This window comes from Macaca nemestrina, chromosome 9 (genome assembly GCF_043159975.1).
Source record: "Macaca nemestrina isolate mMacNem1 chromosome 9, mMacNem.hap1, whole genome shotgun sequence".
In the NCBI taxonomy this organism is placed as follows: Eukaryota; Metazoa; Chordata; class Mammalia; order Primates; family Cercopithecidae; genus Macaca; species Macaca nemestrina.
Genome location: NC_092133.1, coordinates 8,886,994 through 8,907,845, shown reverse-complemented (window position 1 = coordinate 8,907,845; position 20,852 = coordinate 8,886,994). Strand labels below are relative to the sequence as shown.

General features: G+C 43.8%; 1 protein-coding gene and 1 long non-coding RNA gene across 6 annotated transcripts in view; one reads left to right on the top strand and one right to left on the bottom strand.

Moving 5' to 3' along the window:
• Positions 1-7,893, top strand: part of ABRAXAS2 (abraxas 2, BRISC complex subunit) — a 30,350-nt gene extending 22,457 nt beyond the window's left edge. Inside the window, exons 8-9 of the mRNA XM_011721967.2 lie at positions 1,736-1,850; positions 5,742-7,893. Of these exons, the coding sequence (XP_011720269.1) occupies positions 1,736-1,850; positions 5,742-6,211 (585 nt within the window). The 3' untranslated portion in view covers positions 6,212-7,893. The remainder of the gene's footprint in view (positions 1-1,735; positions 1,851-5,741) is intronic.
• The window catches only part of LOC139356163 (uncharacterized), a 50,181-nt gene continuing 31,257 nt past the window's right edge, over positions 1,929-20,852 (bottom strand). For 2 of the 5 annotated variants that reach the window (XR_011607584.1, XR_011607586.1), the window contains exons 2-4: positions 5,298-5,486; positions 4,941-5,048; positions 1,943-2,082 (exon numbers count right to left, since the gene is read on the bottom strand). This is a non-coding gene — a long non-coding RNA (uncharacterized lncRNA). Of the gene's footprint in view, positions 2,083-4,940; positions 5,049-5,297; positions 5,487-6,574; positions 6,709-20,852 lie in introns of all 5 variants that reach the window. The other 3 variants (XR_011607585.1, XR_011607583.1, XR_011607587.1) reach the window with 3 other exon arrangements.

Here is a 20,852-nt window from a genome sequence, read left to right as displayed (position 1 = left end):
GCTGTGGAATAATGATTCGTGCCGTCTTGCAGAATCCCGGCTCACTCACTCTGTGCCTGAAGTAGATTGTTAATGCTACTGTTTCAAATACTTACGGCCCCATTTGTGATAGTAGTTTTTCTAGGAAAATGTAGAAAGTCTTGCTAAGAACACAGCTATCTCCATCAGTTATATTCTCAGTCGAGACAGTATCAAAAGGCACCCATAACTGGTTGCCGCTCTGCTTCTTCATCCTATTTCACTCATTTTGCCCCCAGCTGCCTCCCTGAAGTGAAAGGATCTCGGCAGAGCCTGTTCATTCCCAGTCATTTATGCAACAGGCATCGATGGAAACATCTCCTGTGAGCCAACTACTGAGCTAGATGCTAACGATACTTTCCCACATTCTTTTCATCATCCCCGCTGTCTTCTTAGGAGTAGTTTGCTCTAAAATCTAAGAACAGAAGAGCCTTTGAACTTGCCTTTGAGTACAGCAAAGAAAGGGTTAAAGATGAAGCGCTCGAGATCCAGAGAAAGGCCTGACTTTAAGGAAAAAGGCTTTGGCCAGGCATGGTGGCTCACACCTGTTATCCTAGCACTTTGGGAGGCCTAGGCAAGAGGATCTCTCGAGCCAAGTGGTTCGAAATCAGCCTGGGCAACATAATGAGACCCCATTTCTACAAAATAGTTAAAAATTAGCCAGGTGTGGCAGCATGCACCTGTAGTCCTCTGCTACTTGGGAAGCTGAGGAAGGAGGATTGCTCGAGCCCAGGAGGTCAAGGCTGCAGTGAGCTACGATTGTGCTGCCACTGCCACTGCACTCCAGCCCAGGTGACAGAGTGAGACCTCAACTCTAAAATATAAAAATAAAAAGGATGAAGGCCTCAATGAGTAGAAAGAGGAATGAAGGCAGATACTGAAAAAGAGGAAAACAGGCTGAGTTCAGCCCGGGGCAAAAGGAGAAGCATATAAGAGCCATTTCCAGTCTAGTGCTCCAAACTAGGGTCACTGTGCACCTACTAGTATAGGGAGCTTTATACAGACTCACTGATAACCAGCCTACTTTCTGGAAGCTTCTGGTATTTCTGCTATGGAAGGAACGTGCAGTGGAAAATAGCTTTTTGTCCTGAATTCATGATCATGCCCTTTTCAGAATATCAGCACTGGCCAAAAGTGGCTGTTATATTTCATTGTTGATTGAATAAGGCCTGCTTTGAAAATACCAAATCACATAGTTTTCTCAGGGTTATAAATAGCTACATTACACAGATGCAGTCTCAAAAACTACCTTTTATTAAACCTTGACTTTGAAACTTTTTTTCAACTTTTCTTTATAAATATTTTCTGTTAAATTGTCTTATCTGATTTTTTGAATGTTGGTGATAAATAAAAGTTGAAAGCATCTTATTCCTGTCTTATCTTTTGTTCTTCCTTTGTATGCTAAACTGGTACCAACAGTTCCCTTTTCATTTCAATAAAAATGATTAATCAAAGGAAAGAGTAAATCTTTCCTATCTTACCCTTATTGGTCAAGAATTTGTAAGCTAAATAGCGTAATCATCTTAAAATTAAAGCAAATCAGTGAATAATAACAATTCTAGTCTTTTGGGCTTTCTTGATTTTGTTCTACCTTATGTGGCTGCTTTTTAACTCAATAAACCATCTGGACTTTTCCTGGAGTTGTAATCAGCGCTGAATTTATGGAATGCCTTGTGCTTGAACTTGAAGCTAACCTTGTTGTCATTTTTTTCCTCAGGCAGTGTGTGCAGATGTTGAAAAGAGTGAGCGAGTTGTTGAATCTTGTCAGGCGGAAGTGAACAAATTAAGAAGACAAATCACTCAGAGGAAAAATGAAAAGGAACAAGAAAGAAGTAAGTTTCTTATTAATTTTACCATTCAGTATCAGGGAAATGTTGTTTTAAACATCAGATTATATTATACAATAAATGATATGCTTCTTTCTATGCTCATCAAGTCTCAGATTAGCCTGGCTGCGGCAGAGTAGTCTCTTGTTCAGTTTCTCTGGAGGGCAAGTGCTGTTTTTCATAGTAGCCCCCTCAATTCTCTGACACTTGAAGAAAAAGAAGACCAAAGGTAGAAAAGCTGAAGTGGAAATTAGAATAAATCCCAATAAGTTATTGATATAGATTTGTGTATATATTGACAATCGGATCTAGTTACAGTGAATGTGGTGGTTGCTACTTAGTTAACCCTGGCATACCCAGCAGAACACTGTGTCCTGTATTTTTTTTTTTTTTTTTTTTTTTAGACAGAGTCTCCCTCTGTCACCCAGGTTGGAATCAGTGGCGTGATCTTGGCTCACTGCAACCTCCACCTTCTGGTTTCAAGTGATTCTCCTGTCTTAGTCTCCCGAGTAGCTGGGACTATAGGTGCCCGCCACCATGCCCAGCTAATTGTTTTTTTTGTTTGTTTTTTCAGTAGAGACGGGGTTTCACCATGTTGGCCAGGCTGGTCTCAGCCTCAGGTGATCCATCCGCCTCGGCCTCCCAAAGTGCTGGGATTACAGGCGTGAGCCACTGCACCCAGCCTGTGTCCTGTCTTAATATAGCCTCATAGAGGAGCTACCAAATATTCTTTTAGCTTTATGTTCGGTCATAGTAAAGGTTTTAAATGTCTAATTTTCGTAACCATGGATGAATAGACACCATTAGGCTAAGGAACAAACTGAATGAGAATTAGGCCCATGAACCTAGTAATTCCAGCATAACAGCCATGTTTGCTGTAACACCACCAGAATTATTATCTGTATGTAAAATTTATAAACATATGGCAGATAATATCAAGTGTAAAAGATAAGGTTAGGGCTAAACTTTTCTAATTTAATAAGAATATATATAATCCAGTTAAAATGTAATTCATGTTTCCAGGCAAATATAACAGTCTGATTTACTGTTACATTTTTCTAGAAATAATCAGAAATACAGATAGGGCCGGGCGCAGTGGCTCACGCCTGTAATCCCAGCACTTTGGGAGGCTGAGGTGGGCAGATCACCTGAGGTCAGGAGTTCGATTAGCCTAGCCAATGTGGTGATACCTCATCTCTACTAAAAATACAAAAATTAGCTGGTCATGGTGGCGTGCACTTGGCAGAAGAATTGCTTGAACCTGGGAGGTGGAGGTAGCAGTGAGCCAAGATCACACCACTGCACTCCAGCCTAGGCAACACAGTGAGACTGTCTCAAAAAAAAAAAAAACAACAAAATAGAGGCTGGGCTTGCTGGCTCATGCCTGTAATCCCAGCACTTTGGGAGACCAAAGCGGGCGGATCACGAACTCAGGAGTTTGAGACCAGCCTAGCCAACATGGTGAAATCCCATCTCTACTAAAAATACAAAAATTAGCTGGGCATGGTGGCAGGCACCTGTAATCCCAGCTACTTGGGAGGCTGAAGCAGGAGAATCGTTTGAACCCGGGAGGCAGAGGTTGCAGTGAGCCAAGATCACGCCACTGCACTCCAGCCTGGGCCACAGGGCGAGACTCTATCTCAGAAAAAAGAAAGAAATACAGATAGGAATTTTTATTTTCATTTTTTAGAGATGAAGTCTCACTCTATTGCCCAGGCTGGTCTCAGACTCCTGAGCTTTAAACGATCTTCTTGCCTCAGCCTCCCAAAGTGCTGGGATTACAGGTGTGAGCCACTATGCCTGGCCAAAATAGGAATTTAAAGTAGTTAAGTCAACAAAAGTAAAATAATTGAATAAATTGCAGTATGTTATAAATATGTATAGCTATAATTTGTCAATTTACAGTTATAAGTTTTATTTAAATTATGGTATATATATGTATGATGGAATATTATACAGCCATTGAAGTGAATTTGAGTTAATGCCCAATATATTATTTTATTTATTTTTTTCTTTTTGAGACAGAGTCTTACTCTGTCAGCCAGGCTGGAGTGCAGTGGCTCAGCTCACTGCAAGCTCTGCTTCCTGGGTTCATGCCATTCTCCTGCCTCAACCTCCTGAGTAGCTGGGACTATCGGCACCCACCACCACGCCTGGCTTAATTTTTCTGTATTTTTAGTAAAGAGGGGTTTTCACCGCGTGAGCCAGGATGGTCTCGATCTCCTGACCTCATGACCCACCTGCCTTGGCCTCCCAAAGTGCCGGGATTACAGGTGTGAGCCACCGCGCCTGGCCCCAATATATAATTTTAAGTAAAAAAACTAGACCGGGCACGGTGGCTCACACCTGTAATCCCAGCACTTTGGGATGCCGAGATGGGCGGATCACGAGGTCAGGAGATCGAGACCATCCTGGCTAACGTGGTGAAACCTCGTCTCTACTAAAAATACAAAAAATTAGCTGGGTGTGGTGGCGTGGTGGCAGGCGCCTGTAGTCCCAGGTACTCGGGAGGCTGAAGCAGGAGAATGGTGTAAACACGGGAGGCGGAGCTTGCAGTGAGCCAAGATAGCGCCAGTGTACTCCAGCCTGGGCGACAGAGTGAGACTCCGTCTCAAAAAACAAACAAACAAACAAAAACTAGGCCAACCATGGTGGCTCACACCTGTAATCCTAGCCCTTTGGGAGGCCGAGGCAGGTGGATCACTTGCACCCAGGAGTTCAAGACCAGCGTGGGCAACATGGCAAACCCTGTCTCTACTTAAAAAAAAGAAAAGAAAAGAAAAAAAGCCAGGTGTGGTGGCATGCACCTCTAGTCCGAGCTCCTTGGGAGGCTGAGGTGGGAGAATCACCTGAGCCAGAGAGGTCAAGGCTACAGTGAGCCATGATTGTGTCACTATACTCCAGCCTGGGTGACAGAGTGAGACCCTGTCTCAACAAACAAAAAACTAGGATATAAAACAGTATAAACTAGGTGATGTCAGCCATGTTTTATACACATGTGTACAGACAAACACTCAAAGCTGGATAATAAAACCGAGTTCAGCAAGGATTAGTGACTTCTGTAACACAGCAAGGAAGTGAGGGCCTGATACTTACAATTTAGGTCTCTTCGCTTGAAATCCTGTGTCCTTTTCATCCTGACAATGTTATTGGGATGATGGAATTGTGGGCAGCTTTTATTTTCTTTCATCCTTTCTAAATAATCTAAATATTGTACGAGTGTGTATCAGTTTTATAATACTTTTAAAAAATTTAAATGTTACCTACAAAAACTTTCAAGACTATGTGGACTATGTGGGTTCTTTCACAGCATTAATAAAAATAGAGTAAAGCTGTGGTTCAGTACCTACTTAACATAGGGCTTTTAAAGTTTTAAGGTGTATAAGTGTATTATGACAGGTAGCTATAAAGAAATCGGTTTTTTGATAGGAGGCTGCCAAAGAAAGAACTCACATTTCCATTCCGTGGACAGGACGTTTCCATTTCAACCTTTGGGCCCCACAGCATGACACAGCAAGCCCCGCGCCAGGGAACCAGCACAGGATGTGGAGCGGCAGAGCCTGCATTCTGAGTCTCAGGCCCACTTCCAGCTGTCCCCTTAGCCACATCACCTCACCTTTCAGAACTCTGGTTTCTTTGCATCTATAATGGAAACAGTAGTCATAACGATAATGATAACACTTCAGAAATTTGTCACGGCCTTAAATGAATTAATGTGTAGGGAAATATCTTGTAAATTATTAAGTACTATGCAATTGTAAAATAATTAATAGTAACAGTCAGCTTCATTGCCTCACTGCTGTTTTCCAGAACATTCGGGTTGACCATGTTATACATTGAGATGAAAAGCTGTGAGAATCTAGAAAGTGTTAGAATATTCTTTTTTTTTTCATCCAGGATTGCAGCAGGCAGTGTTAAGCAGACAGATGCCATCTGAAAGTTTGGACCCAGCATTCAGTCCTCGGATGCCCTCTTCTGGGTTTGCAGCTGAAGGTAGAAGTACACTTGGAGATGCAGAGGCCTCTGATCCTCCTCCCCCCTATTCTGATTTTCACCCAAACAATCAAGAAAGTACTTTGAGCCACTCTCGCATGGAAAGGAGTATCTTTATGCCTCGACCTCAAGCTGTGGGCTCCTCCAATTATGCTTCCACCAGTGCCGGACTGAAGTATCCTGGAAGTGGGGCTGACCTTCCTCCTCCCCAAAGAGCAGCTGGAGACAGTGGCGAGGATTCAGACGACAGTGATTATGAAAATTTGATTGACCCTACAGAGCCTTCTAATAGTGAATACTCACATTCGAAAGATTCTCGACCCGTGACACATCCCGACGAGGACCCCAGGAACACTCAGACCTCCCAGATTTAACTAAACAAAAGGAACTCTCCACCTAGCACTGGTTTTCTTCATTGCTTACTGAGAGGGTTTTTGAGAACTTAATCTGGGGGGAACTGCTTTCTCAGATACCTTGACTCCCAAGAAGAGAGTCCTTGTGCACAGAACCTGTGGGAGGCTCCATCCGTGGGTCTTTTCCTTTGGATACAGTGTGCAAGCTTCATGGCAGAATCATTAAGATAATCAAATTGTCCTAATTCTGGTGCGATTCATGGATGTACTGGTAAATTTAGGCAAAGTGAAACTTATCAGCGTAGTTTCTGTTCTTTAAAATAAATTGGAAATTAGAGACTAAGCACAATTAGTCTATAAATGTTCTATAAATCAAAAACTTACCTCTTGCACTATCATGCCTTGAAATTTACTTTTTCAAAGGGAAACAAGTTTAGCAGCAGCCTTCAAAGAACTCCTTTCTATGATGAGCCAAATTCATCTTTGCCAGAAAAGAAATTTTGATAATTCCAAGAAACCTGATTGGAACAAATCAGATATACCTTCTCTTGTCTGCATGACTTTGTGAGATAAAAGAGAGGGCTTTCAACTTTTTTCTACTAGCTTGATATGTATTATCACTTAAAATGGTTGCCTTTAAAAAAAAAAGTAGAGATACTAATTACCAGTAAGTAATCATCCAAATAAATATGTCATAAAATAAATTAATTATTTTTTTCTTGATGGATTACAGTGACTACTGTGTTGCACTGGCACCTGTATGGAATCTTAGAGGACACACAGCAGTGGAGAATAGAAGGAGTGAGTTTTATAATGAACAGATTCCAGACACGGTAGGTTTAGCTGAGTTCATACAGAGGAGATATAACTCATTTAGATCTTCTGACAAATCCTAGTGTTAGTTTTATTTGTGGAGGAAAGACATTTAATAATAAACTGTTTGGGAATCTTGGTGAATAAAGATTCATTTTCAAGCTGAATAACCATACTTATTTTATTTTAAGTTGCCCTTTAGGGAATAATTGCGGTATGTGTAGAGACTCTCTTGGGATGCACTTATATTTTTATTTAATGACTACTTGTTTTCTAGTTTTGCCCACAACGTGTGAAACCACTAAGACATTCAGGAGCATGTTGGGCTTCTGGTTTGGAAACTGCAAGACCCGCCATTTATGACAAGGACAGCCAAGAGGTTAATACTTGGAGTTTAACTGCCTTTCCTTTGAACTAGTTAAAACCTGTAAGAATAAGGAAGTTGTTGGAGAGGCTTAAAATCTGGGTTCTGAAAAAGTAGTTTCAGTTTATAGGATAGACATTTACTCACTGAGCTCCAGTTCCAGTACTAAATTAGACAGTATCATATAGACCGAAAATGAAACGCTAGAACTGCCGTTCTTTGGATCGCCCCTCTATGGGGGTCTGTCTTTTAACTACTCTTCTGGTTTGGTTGGCCTTACACCACTGCCATTTGATTTAAAACGCTGCAGACCACTTTATCTGCAAATGTGTTCCAGTTTTTATCAGCTACCTACTACGCAGCTTCAGCGCCAGTGTGAATTTATTTTTTTTAAGTGCCATTACCATCTCCTCTGTTCAGATTTTGACATTCAGGAAAATATTTTTATTTTGATGCCATACTGAAATCTACAATGTATATCTGACAAAGCAGTTAAATGTGACAATAAAAAACTTATTTAATCATGGTACCATTGTTTTAATGTCTGTCTCAGCACCGGACAAGGCCTTTCCTCAGTGTACTCATTCTGGCAATTAATAATGGACTTAAAAGAGCTTTTTAAAGGGCATTAAAACTCATCTCCATACAAAGTTTTTGTCAGGCTGCTTTCAGGAGACATCCAGGAACACAACTTGCTAAAATGTTTCTGTGATTTTCAGGAGTTTCTGTTTCCAAAATGTTTCTGTTGATTTCTTGTTACCTACAGAACTAAGTATCAATTGAGTATAAAATTGAGTCTTGGAAAGGTCCCCACAGGGCATCTTCCAAGAGGAACTGATCTTGTTTAAAGTGACCCCTCAGCCTGCATCCCCTAATAATTGAGATACTGTAGAACTTGCTGCCTGAGAGCATCTTAGGAATCATGAGATCACTTGAGAACGAGGGTCGGCTGGCTGGCGAGTGTATTCTGGATTCTGAGGGAGCCATTCCTGTTGAGTGACGTATCTCTTCCAAAATGCAAGGGGAGAGTGTTTTCAGCAGGGTTTTAACGTGTGAATTACAGCCTTTTAGGGTTCTACTTGACATCTCCAAGAATTTGGAGAAAAGGAAACTGGATTCTTTTTACTTACTTCAAAGTCTGGAAATGCCCGGTTACATGTTGTAATTGGTTTTTCTGGAGTAAAATCAAGACAGAAATCTCATCCCCAAATATTCAGGATACATATTTCTTTTAATTGCAGACACAGTGGGGCATTGACCGTAACTGCTTTAACAAAAATATTTAAATTTTCTTGTCAGTCTGTGTTTTAAGGAGATAAAAAGAATCTGGGATGATGTAAAATAAGAATACAGAGGAAATAACTAATGGTTATTAACTGTGTTCTGGGTCTGACTTGCCTTGGCTGTAGGTTTCATTTCAGTTACTGAAAAATCTTCCTTTTTTCATTAGGATCTGCTTCATCCTTTCCCATAGCAAACCTGAATTCCGCCAGACAGGCAGGAAGCCTGAAGGCAAATGGATTCGTAAATGTAGTGCTAATAAATAATGGAAAATGTTTACTTTTCAACTTTATGACAAACAGATTTCGGAAAAGTTCTGGGATTTAGCTTAGCTGTCTTCCTTTTATACAGTGATCTTTGTAATGTCCTAAATAAGGCGAGTCTGGACATAGAGTACCTCCAAACTGGGTTACTCTAGGGTTCTTCTGATCCCTAGAGATGGGGAGAGGAGTACCTTCCAGCAGTGAGGCTTTGTAACATCTGCAAGCAAATGTCCCTCTGGATGCCAGATGTGACATGTAGTCCAGAATGTAGTGCTTAACAAAAGAAAGCTCATTGCAGCATATTTCTAATAGCAAAAACCTGGAAGTGACATTAATGCTAATGTAGGGGAATGGTGAATTTTGATACACTCCAGAAGAAATAGTCTTTGCAGCCATTAACAATATTTAGGTAGAAATAAAAAAGATGGGTGGGCGCAGTGACTCAGACCTGTAATCCCAGCAGTTTGGGAGGCTGGGGTGGGCGGATCGCTTGAGCTCAGGAGTTCAAAACCAGCCTGGAAAACATGGTGAAACCCTGTCTCTATTCAAACAAAGCAAGGCCGCTTGCAGTGGCTCACGCCTGTAATCCCAGCACTTTGGGTGGCCAAGGTGGGTGGATCACCTGAGGTAGGGAGTTCCAGACCAGCTTGGTCAACATGGTGAAACCCCATCTCTACTAAAAATACGAAAATTAGCCAGGTGTGGTTGACGCACACCTGTAATCCCAGCTACTGGGGAGGCTGAGGCACGAGAATTGCTTGAACCCAGGAGTCAGAAGTTGCAGTGAGCTGAGATCACACCACTGCACTCCAGCCTGGTCGACAGAGTGAGATTGTCTCAAAAAAAAAAAAAAAGATTTCTTTACATGGAGATACCAAATGAAGAAACCCAGGTGTCCAAACAGCATATTTGATCTGATTTTTGTGGGGAAAAAATTAGTATTGTTCTTGATAGAAAACAATCTGGAAGGATATTCACATAAGTGTTAACAATGTGGTCCTGGGATGTGGCAAGATGGATAATTTTTCTCTCTTTCACTTGTTTGCATTTTATAATTTTTCTGCAGTAAGTGTTTGTATAATAAAAGACTTCAGAAATGGTGGTCACTGACTACATGAGTTATTTCATGCACACCACCTTAGAGGGGATTCTAGAAACATTCTGGATTCTCTGGGTTTATTTACCACGCTTGAATTTTTCAGATCTGTGGCCTGAATAAGATCAACCCTGTTGATGCTCTTCTCTTCCCTTCCGTCAACCTTTATCTCATTTCCAGATAAAAATCATGTTTTGTTTTGCCTTGACACTGATTTTTTTTCTAATAAATCTGGAGCCTGTTCGACTTTACTTAGTTCAGAACCCATTTCCTAAATTTCCAAGAAGCACTTAAGAAATAACTTCAGAGACTGAAGGTAATTCAAAACTGGAGCAATTATTTATATTTTTCTCAAGGCAAAAGTTTCTACAACATGGATGTTTTGAGACTTAAAATATCAGGCCAGCTTTCCTTGATCTTGCAGATACTCTCTTTGCAAGATTTTTTCTTTTTCTTTTTTTTTTTTTTTTGAGACTCTCTTTGCAAGATTCTTTTTTTTTTTTTTTTTTTTGAGGTGGAGTCTTGCTCCAATGCCCAGGCTGGAGGGTAGTGCTGCCAATGTCAGCTCACTGCAACCTCCACCTCCCAGGTACAAGAGATTCCCCTGCCTCAGCCTCCCAAGTAGCTGGGACTACAGGCGTGTGCCACCACACCTAGCTAATTTTTGTATTTTTAGTAGAGACGGTGTTTCACCATGTTGGCCAGGCTGGCCTTGAACTCCTGAGCTCAAGCAATCTGCCCACCTCGGCCTCCCAAAGTGCTAGGATTACGAGCATGAGCCACCACACCCGGCCTGTTTGAAAGATTCTTGTGTCATGCTTGCTGTAATGCTGAACAATGCCTTTCCTGCCAGGTGTTCCCTTAGGTCGTATTAAGTATTAGGAGATGTAGACCCTTGTTAGTCCAGTCCGCACACAAACAAATCTGGGAGGTGTTTTATTGCAAAGTAAATCTATTCTTGTTTGGGACATTTGTTGTGGCCAATCAGTTGTGGGCTCTGCTTGGTAGATGTGGGGGCCATTCGGTCTCAACTGATTTGAAGCATAATTTATCTATACTAGAATGTGTATCATCCAGAAGACCTTGTCCAGGGCCAGGCAAGGTGGCTCACGCCTGTAATCCTAGCACTTTGGGAGGCTGAGGTGAGTGGATCACCTGAGGTCAGGAGTTCAAGACCAGCCTGGCCAATGGTGAAACCTGTCTCTACTAACAATACAAAAAATTAGCCAAGTGTGGTGGTGCGTGCCTGTAATCCCAGCTACTCAGGAGGCTGAGGCAGGAGAATCACTTGAATCCGGGAGGTGGAGGTTGCAATGAACTGAGATTGTGCCACTGCACTCCAGCCTGGGTGACAGAGCAAGACTCCATCTTAAAAACAAACAAAAAAAGACTTTGTCCATAGTTTCAAGGTATGTGAGTGGAATTGGGGAACAGTAAGTAACTGCTCTCTGGAAATACTAAGCACAGGGTAAATCCCTGGCACACACGTAAGATGGGAAGTTTGGAGATGCATTTTATACATCTTCTTAAAGAGTTCTTCATCTTCTCAATCTGTCGCGATCCTACCCGTTTTTGTTGTTGTTGTTGTTTTTGTTGTTGTTTTGAGACGGAGTCTCACTCTGTTGCTCAGGCTGGAGTGCAGTGACGTGATCTCAGCTCACTGCAACCTCTGCTGCCCGGGATCAAGCAATTCTCCTCCCTCAGTCTCCCAAGTAGCTGGGATTACAGGCGCCTGCCACCACACCTGGCTAATTTTTGTATTTTCAGTAGAGATGGGGTTTCACCATGTTGGTCAGGCTAGTCTTGAATTCCTGACCTCAGGTGATCCACCCGCCTTGGCCTCCCAAAGTGCTGGGATTACAGGCATGAGCCATCACACCCGGCCACACGGCCATTTTTAAATTTTTTATACGAAAGTTTTAAAAGACATACAAAAGTGAGACAGTAAAAGAACCACAATTTTTTCCTTCCTCACTTTCAAGGATTATCAACTATTTGACACCCTTGTTTAATCAACCCCCTTTCTGTTAAAAAGTTATTGCTATCCTCTTTTAATTTTTAATTTATTTATTTGGTTTTTTTTATTTTGTTTCTGAGACAGGGTGTTGCTCTGTTACCCAGGCTACAGTGCAGTAGTGCCATCGTAGCCCACTGCAGCCTCAAATTCCTGGGCTCAACCAATCCTCCTGCTTCAGCCTCCTGAGGACCACAGGCATGTGTCACCGTGCCCAGCTAAGTTTTTTTTTAGAGATGGGGGTCTCATTATGTTGCCCAGACTGGTCTTGAACTCGAGCCACTGCGCCTGGCCTGCTATCTTCTTTTAAAGCAAGCTTGGGCGGGGCACGGTAGCTTGTGCCTGTAATCCCAGCACTTTGGGAGGCCGAGACGGGTGGATCACTTGAGGTCAGGAGTTCAAGACCAGCCTGGTGAAACCCCCATCTCTACTAAGAATACAAAAAAAATTTAGCTGGGCATGGTGGCGGGTGCCTGTAATTCCAGCTACTGTGGAGGCTGAGGCAGGAGAATCACTTGAACCTGGGCAGCGGAGGTTGCGGTGAGCTGAGATCGCGCCACTGCACTCCAGCCTGGGCAACAAGAGCAAAGCTCCATCTATTTTGTAAATAAAAAGAAAGAAACATAGCGCCCTGGATTGGCCTCAACTTTGAAAAAACTGGAAAAAACATGGGACCTTTGGGGAAATGATTGTGAGTTTTCTTAGGCATAATAATGGTATGGATATGTGAGAGAGTCTCCTCTCACGTATCAGTCTCTGATTTTTTTTTTTTTTAAGACAGAGTCTCACTCTGTTGCCAGGCTGGAGTGCAATGGCAGCATCTTGGCTCACTGTAACCTCTGACTCCCTGGTTCAAGCGTTCTCCTGCCTCAGCCTCCTGAGTAGTTGGGATTATAGGCATGCACCACCATGCCCTGCTAATTTTTGTATTATTAGTAGAGACAGGGTTTCACTGTGTTGGCCAGGATGGTCTCAACATCCTGACCTCGTGATCCACCTGCCTTAGCCTCCCAAAGTGCTGAGATTACAGGTGTGAGCCACCATGCCCGGCCGAGAATCTCCTGATTTTTAAGAAACACAGGCTGTGTGTTTAAGGGTGAAGAGTCATGATGTCTGAAGCTCACATTCAAATGGCTCAAAAAACACACATGTACGGAGAAGGACAATCATGGCACAGGTTAGATTGTTGAATGTAGCTCATGGGGATATGAATGTCTGTGTCCTAGTTTTTCAACCTTTTTGTATGTTTGGAATTTTACATAATAAAAGTTGGGAAAAAGTAAAAGAAGGGCTGATAATTTCTACTCCACCATTCCATAGGCAGAATGATATTAAAAATGTTCAATGACTGGTATGGAACATAAATTATGCTAGAAATAATAAAACTGATATATGTTCTTTTACTTTTGAAATACACTAAAATGTATAAAGAGGCTGGGCACGGTGGCTCACGCCTGTAATCCCAACACTTTGGGAGGTCGAGGCGGGTGGATAATTTGAGACCAGGAGTTTGAGACCAGCAGGGCCAACATTGTAAAACCCCATCTCTACTAAAAGTACAAAATTTAGCCGGGCGTGGTGGCACATGCCTGTAGTCCCAGCTAGTACAAAAATTACTGGGCATGGTGGCACATGCCTGTAGTCCCAGCTACTTGGGAGGCTGAGGCACAAGAATTGCTCGAACCAGGGAGGTGGAAGTTGGAGTGAGCCAAGATCACGCCACTGCACTCCAGCCTGAGTGACAGAGTGAGACTCAGTCTCAAAAAATAAAATAAAATAAAATGTATGAAGATATTTCAAATATGTATATACATCTTGAATGAAAGGGTAGAGTATAAATTATTCACCATATTATTGTAATAATCTCCAAATCAGTTTTTGATGTTACAGATTCTCAGCACGCTGTTTAGTTAGCTGTCGCTAGCTAAATGGCGCCCCAGTCTGGACCACGATTTGACATAGGAATTGCATCAAACTGTTTCAATGGCTTTCTTGGTAAGTTTAAGTAGAGGATCATTTCTATCATCAACAATCATGTTCACAATGCTGGATTCCCTCTTAACTTCTGCTGGCCCCAAAGCATCCACATTTAGAATTTCTCTAGCCTTAATCATACTTAGGTTTTAACATAGCCAGTATCTCTGTCATTAACTGTATTGAAAACACTGTTAGAATGGCTGTTTCATTAATTTTTGTTTATTTAAAATCCACAGAACTTTGCAAACGTCAGCTGGCCAAATGTCAGGATTAAGTAAATTAAAAGACCTCAAAGTTTACTATATTTGTTTATGTTTATCATAAAACAGCAAATACATTCTCATGTAGTTTGTTAGACAATTTAATAGTTTTTCTGGGAATTGGCACTTTATTATTTCAAAAGGCTCTTACATTTTTTGTTTTTCTAATGCTTTCTGCCTTTTCAAGCTTTATCAGTTTTATATATCCAATCACTTTTATTACTTTGTCAACTTTAATCATTTATTCCTTATAGACTTAAAGAAAGTACTGACATCTCTGTTAGAATAACATTTACTGCCAGGTGCTGTGGCTCATGCCTATAATCCCAGCACTTTGGGAGGCTGAGGCAGGCGAATCACTTGAGATGGAGTTTGATTCCAACATGGTGAAACCCCATCTTTACCTAGCACTTTGGGACGCCAAGGCGCATGGATCACCTGAGGTCAGGAGTTGGAGACTACCATGACCAACATGGAGAAACCCCGTCTCTACTAAAAACACAAAATTACCCAGGCATGGTGGCACATGCCTGTAATCCCAGCTACTCAGGAGGCTGAGGCAGGAGAATCGCTTGAAACCAGGAGGCGGAGATTGCCGTGAGCCAAGATCGTGCCATTGCACTCCAACCTGGGCAACAAGAGTGAAACTCTGTCTCAAAACAACAAATAAACAAAAAACAAACAAAAATTAGCCCGGCATGGTGGCAGATGCCTGTAATCCCAGCTACTTGGGAGGCTGAGACAGGAGAATTGCATGAACCTGAGAGGCAGAGGTTGCGGTGAGCTGAGATCACACCACAGCACTCCAGCCTGGGCAATAGAGCGAGACTCCATCTCTAAATAAATAAATAAATAAAAGACTATTGTTTACCAAAGCCATTTCTCTTTAAGTGTTTCCATTGGCCAGACATTTGACTACTTCTCTTTTATAAATTCCATTAAAGAGAATATTGAAGACTCAATTTCCAAACTACTTTTGTAGCTCTAGCTCCTCAGATTGCCCACTGAGGTCCAAGTATTCTAATTTTTAATTTTTAGGTTCTCAGCTCCTTTAATATATTATTTAATTTTCTCTCTTTGTTTGATAGAGTTGTAAATATAATTTTTTATAAAAAAGATATAAGGTGATTTAACTGATATATCTTTTATTACACTATTGACAAATAATTGAATATATTCCACTTAGTATCATATGAAAACATCCACGGCTGGGTGCGGTAGCTCACACCTGTAATCCCAGCACTTTGGGAGGCTGATGTGGGTGGATCACCTGAGGTTGTGAGTTCGAGACCAGCCTAGCCAACATGGTGAAACCCCGTCTCTACTAAAAATACAAAAATTAGCCAGGCGCAGTGGCAGGTGCCTGTAATCCCAGCTACTCGGGAGGCTGAGGCAGGAGAATTGCTTGAACCCAGGAGGCGGAGGTTGCAGTGAGCCAAGATTACCCCATTGCACTCCAGCCTGGGAGACAAGAGTGAGACTTTGTCTCAAAAAAAACAAAAAAAGAAAAAGAAAACATCCAGAATATTTTCTAAACTCTAGCCAAAACTTTAGACTTTCTTTGTAACATTACACTGACACTATCTACATGAAATCAATGTTTACTTGTAAATTCTTCTCAATGGAATCATTTCTTTTGAATAGTCAACAATAAAGCTCAGTATGTTATTTTTTTCTTCTTCTTCTTTTTTTTGAGACGGAGTCTCACTCTGTCACCCAGGCTGGAGTGCAGTGGTGCAATCTCGGTTCACTGCAAGCTCCGCCTCCTGGGTTCACACCATTCTCCTGCCTCAGCCTCCCGAGTAGCTGGGACTACAGGCGCCCACCACCACGCCCGGCTAATTTTTCGTGTTTTTAGTAGAGGCGAGGTTTCACCGTGTTAGCCAGGATGATCTCGATCTCCTGACCTCGTGATCTGCCCGCCTCAGCTTCCCAAAGTGCAGGGATTACAGGCGTGAGCCACGGCGTCCAGCCTTAGTATGTTATTTCTAGTATTGTTCATAGGACAACAGAAAGCATTATATATATCTTTAAAATCTTTAATTTTGTGTCCCAGCCTACTCCAGAGGCTGAGGTAGAAGAATGGCGTGAACGCAGAGGCAGAGGTTGCAGTGAGCCGAGATCGCGCCACCGCACTCTAGCCTGGGCGACAGAGCAAGACTCTGTCTCAAAAAAAAAAAAAAAAAATCTTACATTTTGGCCAGATATGTTGGTTAATGCCTGTAATCCCAGCACTTTGAGAGGCCAAGGTGGAAGGATCACTTCAGCCCAGGGGTTCAAGACCAGCCTAGACAACAGAGCAAGACCACTGCACCCGGCCAGCCTGGCTAATTAAAAAAAAAAAATTTAGGCCAGGCTCGGTGGCTCATGCCTGTAATCCCAGCACTTTGGGAGGCTGAGACAGTCGGATCACGAGGTCAGGAGATTGAGACCATCCTGGCTAATATGGTGAAACCCCGTCTCTACTAAAAATACAAAAATTTAGCCGGGCATGGTGACGGGCGCCTGCAGTCCCAGCTACTTGGGAGGCTGAGGCAGGAGAATGGTGTGAACCCGGGAGGCAGAGGTTGCAGTGAGCCAAGGTCACACCACTGCACTCCAGCCTGGGTGACAGAGTGAGATTCTGTCTCAATAAGAAAAAAAAAAAATTAATTTTTTGTAGAAATGAGGTCTCACTATGTTGCCCAGGCTGGTCTCTAGCTCCTGGGCTCAAGCGATCCGCCCACCTCAGCCTCCCAAAGTGCTGGGATTAAGGATGTGAGCCACCGCGCTCAGCCCATACCACGGTTTTCCTCCAGTTTCACAACTGCACGGTGTTGACTGAGGGGTTCCAAGCTCCCAGATGCATGGACATGTTCGTGTGCATCAATGACCTGGGCGACTCTGTGGTCCTGCCTGGCCGTGTGCAGCATGGATGCAAGGCCTCCGCCCTCATCCTCGTTCTCCAGTTGACACTTCTAAAAATGCCCTTGAGTGCTGAAGTCCATGGGACCAGCAGCATTTTGAAAGTAAGGATGAATTTCTTGGACAGTAGCCACTCATTAGGGTGACAAACTGTTTTGGTTTGCCAGGATCCCCCCGGTTTTAGCATTGACATCTCCAGGTCCTGGAAACTCCTCTAGATGGTTGGTCACCTGACCTTCTGTGTAAACTGAACCCAAGGATCCAAATCAAAAGGTATTTAGGGAATGGTGGTTTTGTAGGACACCGCCCAGCCTGCAATAATAGCTTGTTTTTCCCCCGGGAGACATTGGTAAAGCCTTGGAGCATCCTGAGCCATCCAGGCCAGTAAAACTCTATGTTGAATGTAATCATTTACAGGCTTCATAGATGAGAAGAAATGAACACTCCTGGATGAACAGCAACTGTGGCTTAAAGAAGAACCACAGGGGAGAAATCCACTGGGAGGGTGTGGCAGGAGGGTGAAGAAACCAGAGCTGGCCTCCTCAAAATGCCTTAAGCCAGTGTGTCCTCCAAGTAATGGGGGCCATCCCTCCTGCCACGGAGTGTTCTATAAGAGCGGCCTTCAAATCCTCTCTCCTTTCAGAGCGGAGGGACTATCTCTGCTCCCCATCACTTCCCCAGGCCATCAGCTTTGGTCCAGTTGGAAGGATTGATTCCCTGTCCATTCAGCCCTGGCTTCTCTGCTGAGCCCCCTTTCCCCAAGCACACCTCTGTCCCAGGGAAACACCAAGACTTTCTGTACACACTCACTCGCTGTCCAGTGGTGATGGAGACCTGTATTCTGGTGTGGTGACCTCAGGAGATTCCGGGCCACCCATCGCAGGCCTGGGAAGTAGCTTACAACAGTGGGCTTTGGAGTCAGACTCACCTGACGCTTGAATTTCAGCCCTGCCATTTCCATAACTGTGTGCCCTGGGCAAGTTACTCAACCTTTCTGAGCCTCATCTGTAGGTACAGTAAATATGGATGGGTGGTAATACTTTTTTCATAGGGTATTGGAGGATTATGTGAGTTAGAGTATAGAAGCTTTAAAACAAGCCTGGAAGACAATAAACTCTGATAAGTTGTGGCTACTGTTGCCTTGAACTAAGTCTTCTTCCAAGAGGCATCGTTTTATAGACCAGAGGTCAATTGGTGGTGTAAGCGTAGGACTGCTGTACTCAGACCTTCTTTACAGATGGGGCCCCATGGAGGAGCCTGGGGATCACTGTGGGAAACACAGGGGGATCAGGCCACCTCTTCCTCATTTTATCTGTTGATTAGATTGGGCTTTGGGCAAACTTTGCTCAGAAAAATTTTATTTTATTTTTTTGAAACGGAGTTTCGTTCTTTCACCCAGGCTGGAGTGAAGAGGCGTGATCTCGGCTCACTGCAACCTCCGCCCTCTGGGTTAAACTGATTCTCCTGCCTCAGCCTCCTGAGTAGCTGGGATTACAGGCACCCACCACCAAGCCCGGCTAATTTTTGTATTTTTAGTAGAGATGGGGTTTCACCATGTTGGCCAGGCTGGTCTCGAACTCCTGACCTCAGTTGATCCACCCGCCATGGCCTCCCAAAGTGCTAGGACTACAGGCATGAGCCACCGCATCCAGCCCAGAAAAATTTGAAAAGATCATATAACCACATGGCTGGGTGTGGTGGCTCTTGCCTGTAATCCCAGCACTTTGGGAGGCCAAGGCGGACGGAACACTTGTGGTCAGGAGTTCGAGACTAACCTGGCCAACATGGTGAAACCCCTCTCTACCAAAAATATAAAAAGATTAGCTGAGCATGATGGCACGTGCCTGTAATCCCAGCTACTCAGGAGGCTGAGGCAGGAGAATCGCTTGAATCTGGGAGACAGAGGTTGCAGTGAGCCGAGATCGAACCATTGCACTCCAGCCTGGGCGACAGAGCATGACTCCATTTCAGGGAAAAAAAAAAAAAAGGAAAAAGAAAATCGAAAAGGGGTCTCACTTTGTTGCTCAGGTTGCCCTCGAACTCCTGGCCTCAAGCGATCTACCCTGCTCCAACCCACTGCCACCTCCCAAAATTCTGTCATTACAGGTGTGAGTCACTGCACCTGGCCTGAGTTTTAAATTTCATTAAATTTTAATTCATTTAAATCTAGATTTAAGAAGCTGCATGCCATATGGCTAATGGTTACCATATTGGATGACAAAGGATGCTGACCCCTCATTTCACAGAGGGAACAAGCAAGGCAAGAGTAGCATGGTGATGGGCCCAAGGTCACAAAGCCACTGAAAGACCCAGAGCCCAGGCCTCCTGCCTCCTCCTACAGCTGCATCTGCTCCAGACCATGATGGGCTTGGAGAATGTCAGCCCAGGAAAGGACGGTAGAGATCCTCTCCGGCAACATTTGTCCCAGATTGAAATAAACAAAGAACAGGCTGGAGCATTTGCTCTGGGCCCCACAGGGCTTGGCATCCTGCTCAGGAAGTGTGGCTGTCCTCAGCCCAGCCTGGGATACTCTTCATAGTGTCCTGGCACCTTGGATGCAGGCAGGCTAGAGCGGGAAGCTCGCCTGGGGCAGCTGCAATCTCGGCGACCCTTGTCCTGACAAGCAGACTCCTCCCCATGCTCAGACTGTGACAGGGAAGGCTGCACCAAATAGAAGTCAAGCTCATTTCTGCAGCTCATCCACACCTTCCACCTGCTCAGTCCTCGGCCTGCCTGCTCAGAGGTACCCAGGTGGAGGATCAAATTAATCCCCTTCTTCATCCGGAGGCTGGCATTCAAATCTCCACCCACCCAGGGAGAGTGGGCACAGAGTTACAGGTGAGGCTGAGTGACATCCAAGCCCTCAGGAGAAGGAGGATGGTGAGAGAGAGCCCTGGCACCTTGCTCTAGCCATCTGCTGCCGACCTAGCCTGAGTGCGCTGTGCCTGAGCAGACGCTGGGAGAGGGTGCTCCAGGCACCTGGAGACCAGGTGGGACCCATGTGCAGCCCCGTTTTCTTAGCATCTTGTCTCCCTCCTTCACTCTTTCTCTCTGTTTTTCTGTTCTCCAATCTTCCCTCTCTCCCCACCCCTTCCCTTCTCTTCTCTTTTGTTTGAGTAAATTTTTATCAAGGTGTAACATATATACAAAAAAGGACACAAACCATAAATGTGTAGCTTGTCAGATTTTCACAAAGTGAACATACCTATGTAACTGGCACGAATATTAAGAAACAAAACATTGGCCAGGCACGGTGGCTCATGCCTGTAAGCCCAACACTTTGGGAGGCCGAGGCGGGTGGATCACCTGAGATCAGGAGTTCGAGACCAGCCTGACCAACATGGCAAAACCCCATCTCTACTAAAAGTACGAAACTTAGCTGGGTGTGGTGGTGCGTGCCTGTAATCCCAGCTGCTTGGGAGGCTGAGGCATAAGAATCGCTTGAACCCAGAGATGGAGGCTGCAGTGAGTTGAGATCGTGCCCTTGCACTCCAGCCTGGGAGACAGAGCACCACTCCAACTCTCAAAAATAAAAATAAAAATAAAATGCAGGCCGGGCATGGTGACTCACACCAGTAATCCTAGCACTTTGGGAGGCCAAGGCAGGCAGATCACCTGAGGTCAGGAGATTGAGACCATCCTGGCCAACATGGTGAAACCCCACCTCTATTAAAATACAAAAAAAAACCA